Genomic DNA, 13,158 nt, shown 5'->3' on the forward strand with positions numbered 1-13,158 from the left:
GCCACCGTCCGGGCTTTCTGGACCTGCCCCATAGCATTAACATGCACTAGCCAGCACAGTGACAGCAAAAGGACTGCAATAGCTTGGTTTGCCTGACCTTAAGTTACTTTAATCTATTCTAATTCTGAATGGAAGACATATGCTTTGCATTCGGCACCAGCCTTTATGTGTTATTTTGAAGATTAGAAAAAATAAAAATGTTTGCGCACATTTTACAGCAGGACGTTGCCTCCGGAGACCCGAGCGGATGTGCTTCCAAGCAGCTCAGCCACTTGGATTGTTTTGTAGCCTGCAGACCAAAGCCTCTAATTAGACACAGCAGCTTTGCCTCCCGTTGAGCATTTTTATGGGATCACCCAGATGCCCCTTCTTCTGATTCATAATACAAAAGCATTTCCAGGAGGATTTGGGTTAGATATTGCAGTTGTTCTTCCATTAAAAAAATGATACCAAGTTCTTATTTTAACATGAAGTGACACCACCCCCGCACCCGACCTGGCTGCATTCAGACACACACAGACAGACAGACACACACACAGAGCACATTTGCACAAGGATTGACAGAAAGGGGCTCCGGGGATGGCTGGGACGCAATTCTTCTGCACCGGCTTCTAATTTCAGTATTTGCTGAACCAAACCCACTGTCCCTGGCCAGTAGTTCAAGTCCTCAAATACTTTCACGCTCAGTGATGTGACATTCCTTGCACAGCTCAGGTTGGAATCAACCTTCCCTTCTGTTTTCCACACACAGCTGCTATTTTCACTGCTAGGATCAGGAGGAGAAAGTGCCTTAGTAGTTCATTTTTTGAACAACATGCCTTAAGACTTGTCCCTTCAGACAGGTCACCTGACATTGGCTGTGATTATTCACCTTACCTCGTCTCACATAGGGGTAACACCTGCCCCTCTCCAAAGCTATTTCTGTGATTGCTAAGTGTTAGTTCTGAATAGCAACAGAAGGTTCGAAATTACTTTCTCACACAGATTAGTAATATGCTTACACATTTTTCACTGCACAGACAGTTGATAGTTTTGCTAACAGACTTGCTAAATTACAGGCACATCCTTCAATTCATTTCACAAGAGCCACTGGGACTTCTTCCAAAACTCACAGAAGTTTGAAGTTAGGATAGCTTAATCAAACCCTTTCCGCAGAATAGCTGCGCACACAATCTTCAGTCCTCTATAAATATGGTGCATTAGAACATGCATTAAATCATTTTCATTGCTTCAGCATACCTGTATTTGCCTTCGGTATTCCCAGTCCACAAACACGAGCGTTTCTATCCAGCCTTGGATTCTCCTTGCTCACTCTAAAGACAGGCTCCCCGCCACCAGGACAAACTCAGCAGCTGACTCAAGGGCAGAGACGCTTCTCCTTGACCTGTTCACGCTGGAGGCCGAGCCCCCCGCACGGCTCCAGTCTCACCGGGGACCCTTCCAAGCCTGCATGAGCACCAGCTCTGCCCAAGGGGCTCTCCAGGGTTCGCCGCTCGCACCCCGACGTGCTGCTCACGCAGCCCCTGTGCCGAGCGCTCCCGTCTCGGCTCCGTTTGGTCTCCCCTTTGCTGAGCACTGTCTGCCCGTATCGTATCATCTTGAGTAAGTCAAAAAAAAAAAGGATGCTGCCATTTCCGTCAGCTCCAGGGAGGTTCCATGGTTAACACAACCCGCTTCCCCTGTACTTTGATGATACTTCTGGGAAGAGAGAAATGGAGGATCCTCTCCTTATCTCAAGACCCCGTTCCTTCTCTAGAAAGAAAGTGCCACTGCTTCTCTCTTCACCCTATTCGACCCACTCTATTCGATAGCTGCAGTCTGACAACTGAGATCAAGCATCTGCTTTTAGCCATGCAGATACCAACTCAATAGAAAGAAAAACAAAAACCCTGCACACCAGAAAGCCTAATTCACACATACCAATGCATTTAGCAACTACCTTGCCACGGTGAAGCTTCACATGATCCCGGGCTACTGGGTGCTTCCTAGAAATACATAGGATTTACAGTGGTAAACATTGTCCCTTTCTCTACCTTTAATTATCAACATTATTCATTTCTGCAGCTCATTAGTAATAGTGGCTATAAAGGATTGGCCTCAATAGTCTCATAGCAGGAGTATTATGGGCCACGTGAATCTAACGTTAGAATGCTTAGATGGAAATGCATGAAAACCAAAGTTGGGAGCATTAGGATGGGAAGATGGATTTCAAGACGTATTACCCGATCACCCTAGTACACCTAAAATAGCCGAGATCGAGCTTTACCGAGTAGGTACCACACAGGTTGTACAGAACTCCTTCTGCCAGGTGCATCCATGGGGGAAACAGTGTGGGTACTCACCGGGATAGGAGCTCCTAAGAGGAAAGCCAGGTATATTTTATGATACAGAGATACCAACACCAACTCCCAGACTTTCAGAGCATTCTGCAGACAGTGTAAATATGGACCTTTCTAAAGGCTGAGCATTTATTATCCTCACATAGTAAGTCATCTTACCCAATTCACTTTTATTTGCAACAGAGACACCCAATTAGGTAAAATTCTGCATAGAGACCAAGAGATTATCTGGTAGTTCTCCTGCATCACCTGATGAAATGCGTTTGTATCTCTTATTAAAAAACAGTTCTCCCCTTAACATTACTGGACTGCAATTCTGAAGTATGAAGTAATTTCCTCGTTCCTTTAAGAATTCATCCCGTGCTTAGAGCCACATACTGAGCAAGCTCAAGGAAACTTATGTACAAGGCATTGCATAAGTCCAGTACCATCCAGTCTGAAATAATTAAGACAGGAGTAGCAAACAAAACACACTAACCTGTCTTTTACACTTTTCAAGACCTATCCAAGCATGCTCCTTTTTACCACACAGTATTTCATCCTGACCCAAGCATTATGCAGTTACTTGTTGTAACTGCTTCAGAAACAAAGCAAAGCAGGGGCAATTTATACTTCAAAGTTGCACCTAATTGGTCTCTAAAGCTAAAGTGTGTTTTAAGACGTGCTTACAACTGCTATGCAATGAGTACTGCATTCTGCCATTAAGTTCATAGAATCACAGAATCGTTAAGTTTGGAAGGGACCTCCAGAGATCATCCAATCCAACCCCCCTGCACACGCAGGGTCACCTAGACCACATGGCACAGGACGGCGTGCAAGCGGGTTTGGAAGATCTCCAGAGAGGGAGATAACAGATGTTCCTAGGACACCGTAATGCCTCTCTCAAAGCAACACTTCAAAAGTTCGTGCACATTGCAAAAAATGAAGATCTCGTGTAAGGGATCCAGGAAAGGGGAGAATCCAAAACATGGATTCCTCTGATAACTGAAGGCAGTCAAGTCTGTTCAGAGCACACAGCAACACCCACCTTCTCTTACATCCACCTTTAGGGTGGGGAAGTTCCTGAAATGCATCAAATTACAAAAGATACTCCTCCAGCCACCAGCAAAACAAGTAGATAGACCTACTATGACCAAAAATGAGTCAGCTTTAAACGATTAAATAAGATTCTTCTTCTGAGTTTTATTTATTTATAGCAACATCAAGTACATGTTTCTACTTAGATATTTAAGTGCAACAAGGAAATCCATTACCTCATTAACCTTGAGAAAGGTTAGTTATGTTTCTATAGGCAGTGGAAAAGATTACTTAAAGTGTCTCTCTGTCGCACAAGTTTAAAGCTTCAAAAATCTAAGTAAATACTCCTCTCAAAAAGAGACAAGCACACACTTTGCTTGATTATGAAATGCTTTTGCTGAATGAGCTTAAGTATTTTCTGCAGTGGAGCAATTCATTTGCGAGTCACAGGCACTACAACAAGAGTGGTGTTGAAGTAGAACTGATGCCATTTTAGAAGTCTGCGCGAGAACCCCACTCTACTTTTTGCAGGACGCGTATCTTGAAGATATATTCTCCCAGTTGATCACATTCCAGATGGCTTTCAGATAATCAGGTCGGACATTTTTATACTGAAGATAATAAGCATGTTCCCATACATCAATTCCTAGCAAAGGAATAAGACCTATTTAAAAAAAAAAAAAAAAAGAAGGATTAACTTTGTAAGTTTATGAATGCTTTTGTTACATGTAAAATATTATTTTCCATCCTCAAGTTGTGAGGTCTCCCCATAACTCCTGAGTCTTTGTCTTCAGGAGTCAAAGAATTCTCCAACATGCAGGAGCTCATTGCAACATTTTACAGACTGCTTATTCTCCAAACACGCATACATTGTATGAATCAATTGAGCTGATTAAGATAGACACCTACAAGTACTTTAAAACTTTCCTGAAGACACGACTGAAACAAAAGTCTCTTTTGAAAATGTTTACATCTTTCAGTTATGCAAGCATTTTCCTTAAACACTGCATCACAAAAGTTTCATGTCTTAACAGTTTGCTGCCAGCTAAAAGAACGATTACTCTCCTCGCTTTTCTGATAAACATATTTCTTGTAGATTTTTTTTAACTGGGATTTTTTTTTTGGGGGGGTGGGAGGGTGGAGGAAGCATCGTAGAGGGGGAGGGAGTGAAATGTACCTGCCTTATGCTGTACTTCCCCGTAGCAATTTTTTTAATCTCCTACTAATAAGCAATACGTGGACTGCTGTGGATATTGACAGGAGATCTGAGCAACACATGGTATTCCTGGGCATTCTCTATGCATTCCATGAAGCATGTTTTAAAGATATCTGCCATCAAGGACAGGATTCTCACTGGCCTGTCATAAGCACATGTGACTTTATAGAGAAAAAAAATCTTTAAAAGAGTACGGCCAGCATTATTCTGTTGGCTCATCCATAAGAACTATCTCCTTTTGAGTGTTTAACTGACAAAGGAAGCATGTTATAAGCCTACCATTTCAAATTTAGCCCACTTCAAAACGAGAGTAGTTAAACACACCTTCTTCTCTCCTGCTTTCTGGCCTATGGAAACAGTTCTGTGAATAACTTTGCTGTCAGAGGAACCAATTAAAGGGCAAGAAGCTTAAACTTCCCAACACTCCTCACGGTGAGCTGCACAGGTGAACAGGTTGAAAGAACTCCAGCTAAAACTACTGCCTTAAACAGATAGCTTCCATAATACACCTCTTCTGTCTTCTCTTCGACTAGACAGACTGTTAACCCCACTGCTCTCTGCAGAGTTTGTAAGCCCTTCTTTGCAAACTCTGTTTTAAAACTGCAACTGGATTTCCTTTTTTTTTTTTTTTTTTTTTATGCTAGGATGTTATTCAGGTAGTCTCCAGCCCTACTTATGTAGTCATTTTTTTTATCACCAGTTATCTGAAAAGGCCTTTTGGATCAGATATGTCTGTCTCTGAAATCTCCAAAGAGAGAAGTGGAGCAAACAGGAGAAACCTGACCTGTTGTTCCTTGCAGAGGGTCTTGGTTTGCACAGGCTGCAATTTGTAGGCGCCCCTGCTCCTTGTTATAGCCAAGCCACCCCCAGCCTGATCCCTGGACACCAACTGATACAGCTGTCAGCTTCTCCTTGAAGTTCGCAAAGGAACCAAAGTCCCGTTTGATGGCTTCCATCAATTCACCTTTAAAAAACAAAATAATAGACAAGAACATCAGAGAATATCAGGTACTTAACCTTCTTCTATTGCCATATATTTCCTGCAGATAAACAGAGATAAAAGCATTTGGGATCTGAGGGAAGGAAGTCTCTAGACAGGGTAGTTGCATCATTGATTAACAGTTCTGTCCTGATGTGTTTAATAGAGCAAGAAAACAGGAAAGAATTTAGGGCGGTAAACAAAGATGCCATCACCAGAGACACCACCACAGTGCTCTCAGCAGGACACTCATGAGCTTACAGTCTTGCCTAAAAGACAAGGGAACACTGTAGAGAAAGTCTAGGAAAAAAAAAGGCAAGAAAGCGAGTACAATCTGCATACCTAGAGGGGCAACCCAGAATGCCTGTGGTTTCTTTGTCGCAGTGCAAAGAAATATTTGGGTGTCCTTCAAATCCACTTCCATGAATGTACACAGTCTTTCTCAGACTACCTTCTCTCCCCTGCACCCTAGCACACATTTGGTTTTCAGATACATATATGTTTATTCTAGACCTGAGGGTGTCTGTGCTGCTAGTTAGCTGTGTAAGATTACGATGCAAGAATTCTTTAGAGTCCTATGCTGAAGCACATAACTTTATCCCTCCAACACTCAGACAGATGATTTTGGAAGTCAATCTCTTGGTGATTGCTGCCAGTGCATTTCAGAGAGGCTTTAGGAGGTTTCCAGCAAAAGCCTTAGATAATGCAGTTCAAACCAAAAGAAGTTATTTTTGGCTCACTGACTTTTTTATTGACACAAAGCTTGTAACTGCTCAGAACAAAGCATCAAGTCTTTGCAATGTGTTATGACTTCATTTTTGTATTATCACATTAAGCAGACAATCTCTGCCAAAGCTGGATTTGCTCATTCACACAATACCTCAGATTTTAGATGTTTCTGTTCCTATTGGATTGGACTGTACTGCAGCAGCGGGACTATTGTATTAGCACAGCTGGTTTTGACCTGATTAGTGTAAGAATGAAAGAGTTGTTCTTCTTGCAGTAACAATCGCGACACTTCTGGGTGGTTAACTGCACCAGGCTCCGTGAAAACACTTGTTCCTGGGAAGTTCCACAAAAACACACGCATCGCTTCCCGGCCGGCAGGGCCGAATCGGGCAGCAGAGATCCAAGACAAACCTTGAGCTGCAGGGTCTGTCACTCAGCCAGGTCAGCCCTGAGGCTGCTGAGCGCAGAGGGCTCCAAGTTTATGTCCCGAGGCACAGGCTGCCAGCTGTAACGGACAGCAGTGAGGGGCCAGTTAATGCAACTCCATCCACTGGGCACTTCATGAGCTCTGGATCTCCACGTGAGCTGGGCACATGTAAGTCATATCTTTCTTAGCACAGCTCTGGGCAGCTATTTTCTCTTATGAGGACAGCAGACAATTTACAGCAACAGTCAGTTATTTTGCAGCATACAGAGAATCCACATTAAAAAATAAAAATATTTAGCACGGGAATATTTTTCTATTTTGCCTTTCATGCCAAAATTAACTCTGAAAAATGAAGATCCCTTGGACATTTCCAAAGAGAGAGAAATGGTCAATGAAAATTGGTCAATTAAAATTGACTCAATAAACCTCAGTAACAAGCACTAACCTTTAGGCTCTCCTCCTCCATTAGGAGAAAGGTTTGTCCAGAAGATGGTGTGATTGATATGGCCTCCACCATTGAACTTAAGTGCAGGCTGAAGAGACACCTGAGCTGTAACATCACCTAAAGATGCAGAACATCATATATTTATATATATATATATATATATTTATAAATATTTATTTTATTTATTTATATATCTATATATTTATAAATACATATATATATTTATATATTATATAACATATATATTTATAGAACATAAAAATAATATTAAAATAATAATAAAAACAATATCACCACATTAACAGCTAAGCAACAGCTAGACACCCACCACCCTCCTAAACCTGCTAAGTCTTGCAAGCCTGTAACACGTCTATGGGAAAAAAAGACATTGTGATTGTTATCCATATTTTAAACAGTGACTGCCACAAAGCACATTAAAGATTTCAAACTACCTTTTCTTATCCCATCTTAATGATATGCAATGTCCCAGCATTGTGCCTATCACAGAGTACTAAGTATCTACTGCCACTCCATAGTAGGATAAAGCAACGGGGTGACCAGAACGTTTTAAGGAGCAGCACCTGTAAGCTTCCCAGTATTACCACCACAGAACAACTCTGCCCATTAGCTTTATTGATTTGTGAGTTAGGACTTTTTAAACTTCTTAAAATATTTACAGGGCAAATAAACTGCGATCCAGAAAAGGTCAATGAGTACAGCAAGTACCCACATGAGCAAAATGCTCCCCCTCCCTCAGAACTTTGCATCAGAAACCTCTCCTCCAATGACTCTTGGACATTTGCAAACTCTCCATCTCTTCTCAGGCCAGGCAGGCTTTTAAAAGAAAAACGAAGACCACAACCCCACTGAGAAACTTCCACGGACTACATGAGTAGTTTGCATGCAATCCCGACCCTTGCTTCCAGCCCTGCATACAGGTAACCCTTATGTCACCGAAGGGCAGACACCCTGTGTTTCTTCCCCTCCACAAGTCATATTCCTTAAAGAACTCCCTGGTGCCTTATGTCTCCATAAAGGTTCCACTGCTTCTTATGTCTCCAAAGGGTTCCACTGCTTTAGCATCACTGTTTTGTACGCAAAATAGCCTGATTTTTTTTTCCCATTCAGAAATATACATAGGAGTCAAAATGAAGAGTTACTAATGTGCAGTCTCTGCACCTTCAGTCACAATCATACCCAGAGAAACAAAACCAGACAGGAGCAGAACTTCAACAAAGCATCAGCTGAATATCTGACATGAAACCATACAGCTATAAAGTTTTGCTTTACGTGATTTTGTTACTACACTTCCATTACAATGTTGTTCAGCAAAATGACTTCAACTTCCTACTGACTTGTCTTTGGTTCCAGTAACTTCTGCAGACAGGGACTAAATCCACAGGAATCACTGCAGTTTCTTCTAGCTTCTCATGTTACTAAAGAGAGCAGAACTCTTTTTAACTACACCCAGGTTCTTAGTGCAATCACCACTGAAGTCCACAATAAAAGCTTTTTCCTTAAAACATTTCATTGCTAAAAAAAGTAAAAAAATAGAGATAGAAACACAAGCTTTAATTAGATATTTCAAAGCTTCTTTGAAAAGAAAGCATTTCCCCTGGAAAGAAAAGTTAACCTGTTTTTCTATAGCATGTAACTTGAAGAGCTACCCTTTCATCTCTTCACTGCAAATATACAAACCTTTTGCGAGTGCCTCTTTGTACTTTTCCTCTGCAACATTCAGGTTGTTGACGTAAGTGGCGTGATGTTTGCTATGGTGCAACTGCATGATTTCTGCATTAATATGAGGTTCAAGAGCCCCATAGTCATAAGGCAAGTCGGGAAGAGTGTGCTTTTGCCTAGAGACCAAGCATCCCAACGGCGCTACCAGATTCGCGCTGCTTCTGGAAAAGGAGAAAACAAAAAAGAGAAGGAAACAGTTTTATTCCATGCTTGCACTTTAACGCTGAACTAAACAAACCACAGCTGTTATGATCGCCTGCTACAAGTAGATGGGGCAGTATCCCAGACAAGGACAAACTGTTTTCCTACACCAGGAGCTAGAAGCTACACACTAGGTCGGCTAATAAGGTGCAATCACCGAAGGGACATGGACAGAGAGCGCTTTGCTGTGTAGAGCCGCAACCTGCCAGCTCTCAGCCTGCCTTCCGCACGGCTCCCACAAAACGCCTCGTGACGCCGGTGCGAGCAGGGGAAGGCGAGGGGCAAAGGAGAGGCCTGCAGCAGCACAGCAACCACGAGAGCTTCGCCCAGTCCTGCGGCCTGGGTCAAACGGAAGCCACACAGTGTGTCCCTGGTAAATCTCCCGCCCTCATCGTCAAAATAATGGTCCCCGCACTAAGGAGGAGAAAAGTTTTTCAAAAAGTTGAAAAATTAAACAGGGCCTGGGTTACACTATAACATTAACTTTTCTCCTGCCAGTACTACCGACGTGAGCAGAAATTCACGTGCTCCGCTGCGGCTCCTTGGCGCTACACACGAGGTGACGGGGGAGGTCGCAGCGTCTCGGGCAGCCCCTGCCCCTCGCCCACGCCGCTCTGGCGGGAACGCGGCCGCGCTGCGGGGCCCCGTCCCGCTGCCCGGCTGCCCTCGGCGCGACGGGCGGGACAGGGACGGCGACACGGACGCTGCCGGCGGCGGCGCTTATCGGCGCGGCAGGGCCGCGGCGCGGGCGCCTCAAGGACAAACGCGGCGGGAGGTGCCCGGCGAGGCCGCCGCAACCCCCCGCGGCAGCGGCCGCCCGCCCGAACGCCGGCGAGTCCCGCGGCGGCGAGGCCGGCTCTCCCGAGCCAGGGAGGGAGCGAGGGGGGCGGCAGCTGCCGCCCCCGCCATGGCCTCCCTCACGCCCGCGCGGCCATGGGGGCCGCAGGCAGCGTGGCCGCCGCCGCCGCTCCGCGCCCGGCCGGCCCTGCGCGCCCATCGCCAGCGCCGCGGCCCCCGCGGGCCCCTCACCTGCGCGCCGAGGCCAGGCGGCACAACATGGCGGCGGCGGCGGCCACTCGGAGCGCGGCGCCCGCTGCAGCGCTGCCCGCCCGCCCCCCGCGCCTGCGCCCGCCCCGCGGCGGCAGCGCCCGCCCCCCGCGCGGGGAGCGGGGCTCGGGGAGAAGGGCCGCGGCCCCGGGCGGGCCGGGACTGGTTGGCAGGGGAAGCCGCCAGCGCGGGGCGCCCCTCGCTCGGGAAGAGGAGCCCCATAGGCGCCCGCTCGCGTGTGCTCGGGGCCCTGCGGAGGCCGGCCCCAGCCCGGCACAGAGCTCAGCAGGGAGGACACAGAGGGCAGCACGACAGGCATGGGAAAGAGCAGGGGTAACAGGTTGGACAGCGTGAGAAAGAGGAGAGGATGCAGATAGTGCCCGGAGCCCACAGGTGGCTCACAGGGAGGCCTGTGAGAAAGGGCCAAGTCCCCAGATAACCGGAGCAGGCAGGAGCACAGGGACCTTGGGGGAAGCACAGCTTTCCAAGGCCACCAAAGCTTCCCTATCAGTTGTACTGTCTAGGGCAGAGATTCCCTAGGTACAGGACAAGTACCACCAGGTTTAAGTCTAGTTGCAGCAAAACAGGAAGAGAAGGGGGCAGGTGCAAGGGCAGTGCAAAGGCAGGCCAAGAAGCAGGAAAGGAGACAGCCAGGTGTGCAGAGGTGTAGGGCAAGCAGCCCTGCAGTGATCAGACAGCAACCAGGCTCTCCTTTCTGACTGGGCCTCTAGGGTGAAGGCTGGCCAGGATCTTTCTCCTGCTGAAGGTTCCTCCAAAGGAAGCTCCTTTGCAGCAGTTATTTCTGCAGGAGGAGCTGTGTAAGCCTTGCTCTTGAGAACCACTATTGCTGGGAGCAAGGGAGAAGAGCCCAGCTTTCCCCTGTGCAGTGGTGCCTTATCTAGAGCAGCTGGTGTGCGAGCCCGAGTCAGTAGGTGGTGCCGCTGGCTGCAGGGGAAGCATGAGGAGCGCTGCACCAGGGAGAAAATGGCTGCTCCTTTTCCAGGCTGAACCTTCTCCCTACAGCCCTCGTAGAGCACGTGCTGCTCACACCGATGAGTATTTCTGCCTCTCAGCATAGGGAAGGATTGCCATTACTTACTTAACTCTGAGGCCAACTCGCTTTCCTGCTTGTGCAGTTTGAACAATAGGAGGTCATTAACATAAATATGATAATGAAGTACATAGAGATGGCAGAATCATAAACAGGGTTATGGGAAACTCAAGAAGCATTTAACACATTAGTGTTCTGGTTTTGGAAGGAAGTGGGAGGATTATTTTCTTATGTGATACTGATACTAAATCAAATGTAGATGTAACAAAGGAGAATATACGGTTTGTTAAAGTTGTTCCACAAAAGGTCTTTAAAACTTATTCCTGGAATATTAAGAAAGTGAATGACCAGAACCACTAGTAAGAGTCTGCTCTTGGAAATCAAAGAAACCCAACGAATTAGAGGACTGCCAATATGATGCCAGCATTTTTTAAAAGCAGTGGAATCTTACATAATGCTCTTAGATCTGCCAGCCTTGTATGAACTGTGGACAAAATAAGGTGTTAAGGTAAGGAATCCCATCACCCAAGAATTAGAAGCAAAATACAACTTATTATCAGGCGGAATATCTTCACAGAAAGCAGATCATCATTTTCAGAGCGACTTTTTCTCTCCTTAAAAAAAAAAAAAATGCACGTCTGGTTAACAAAAGCAACTCTGCTACAACAACATATTTAGAATTCTCTGTTTCTAAGGCAGTGACTTACTGTGGGTGGCACTAACAGGCACATGATGGATGTGACTGAAGATTAACTGACTGGATCCCATGCCAGTGGTTCACCCATGTTTCCTAATAGGGTCAGGACTAATAGCATTCTGTCCCTTCAGGGTCAAGTGTTGGCCTAGTATCCACATCACTAGCAACATCCTTTGATATGACACAGGCTAATGAGAAAGCCAAAAAGAAGAGGGTACTTCTGAATTGCATTGATTACCAATCATCATCCACTAACACTGAAATAAATGGTATTATATGAACAATGAAAGTTGCGCACAAAATAGATGCACTTACAACTGTCCTTTGCAGCTATTTTGCACTGAATAGGATACCACAAGAGCACAAAATGACATATTAAGCTATGAAAACTTGTCTTGCAAAGCAAATGTTTGTCACTTTACTGATGGGATCAGCAGTACTTGCTAACACCTTTGTAGCAGACTTTTTTTTTTTTTCCCCATTTCATTTCTGTTCCTTTCCTTACTTATCTGTGTGTCCTGCTTCCCAGCATCTCTCTTTTCCTCCAGGTAGCAATTTGGGTACCTTTAACACTCAGAAACCTTCATTCCTGTACCTTTACTTGATCAGGAAAAAGTACTTGTATCAAACAGCTAGGGAAAATTAATTAAAACACCTATTAAGAATTAGCTCTCCGGAACAATCAACTGAGGGGAATTCTTCCCTCAAAACTGTGAAGCATTCTGCAGACAAGACAAACAGTAGATAAAATTCACGCTGTACTGAATGCTGAATCCTCTTGGCTACCAACAAAAGCCTTTTGTTTGTTCTTGTTTTAAATAAGTTTCCACGGAACTTTTTTTTTTTTTTTTTTTTTTAAATCAGACTATAAAAACACGAATTACAAAAATTGAAAGGAGTTAGGTTCCAACTACCTTGATGAAAATAAACCTCATCTTGGTATTTGCCAGGAAATCCATGGAATGGAAGTCAACTGTCATGCATAAGTTGGTAGAAAACCCTCCTTTCCCTTTCTTTAATGATCCTAGAAAAAAGACACATGTAAATCCACAGTTCTGTATTTATCAGTTGTAGTCTGGAAATCTGTGCAGTAAAAGCAAGAAAGGCTCTATCAATACATATGATAAAAGATGAATTCTCTTAAGTCACAGAAGTTTTGGAAACAGGATTTCCCTCAAGTGTTTAAAATCTATATGTAGGATTATGCAGCATCTAAACAGAAGTATGTTATACCTATTAATACAATTTGTCCTTCTGTTAAACTAATTGT

General features: G+C 44.8%; 1 protein-coding gene across 1 annotated transcript; it reads right to left on the reverse strand.

Moving 5' to 3' along the window:
- Positions 1-3,584: 3,584 nt before the first annotated feature.
- Positions 3,585-10,174, reverse strand: SOD2 (superoxide dismutase 2). Its single transcript, XM_088538410.1, has 5 exons — positions 10,123-10,174; positions 8,851-9,053; positions 7,153-7,269; positions 5,357-5,536; positions 3,585-4,020 (listed from the first exon to the last, which is right to left on the reverse strand). The coding sequence occupies exons 1-5, from the start codon at positions 10,149-10,151 to the stop codon at positions 3,875-3,877; spliced, it is 675 nt and encodes a 224-aa protein (XP_088394536.1). The 5' UTR covers positions 10,152-10,174; the 3' UTR covers positions 3,585-3,874.
- Positions 10,175-13,158: the final 2,984 nt, after the last annotated feature.

This window comes from Tinamus guttatus, unplaced genomic scaffold (assembly GCF_059628265.1).
Source record: "Tinamus guttatus ecotype Peru unplaced genomic scaffold, ASM5962826v1 Tinamus_guttatus_pri_ptg001076l, whole genome shotgun sequence".
In the NCBI taxonomy this organism is placed as follows: Eukaryota; Metazoa; Chordata; class Aves; order Tinamiformes; family Tinamidae; genus Tinamus; species Tinamus guttatus.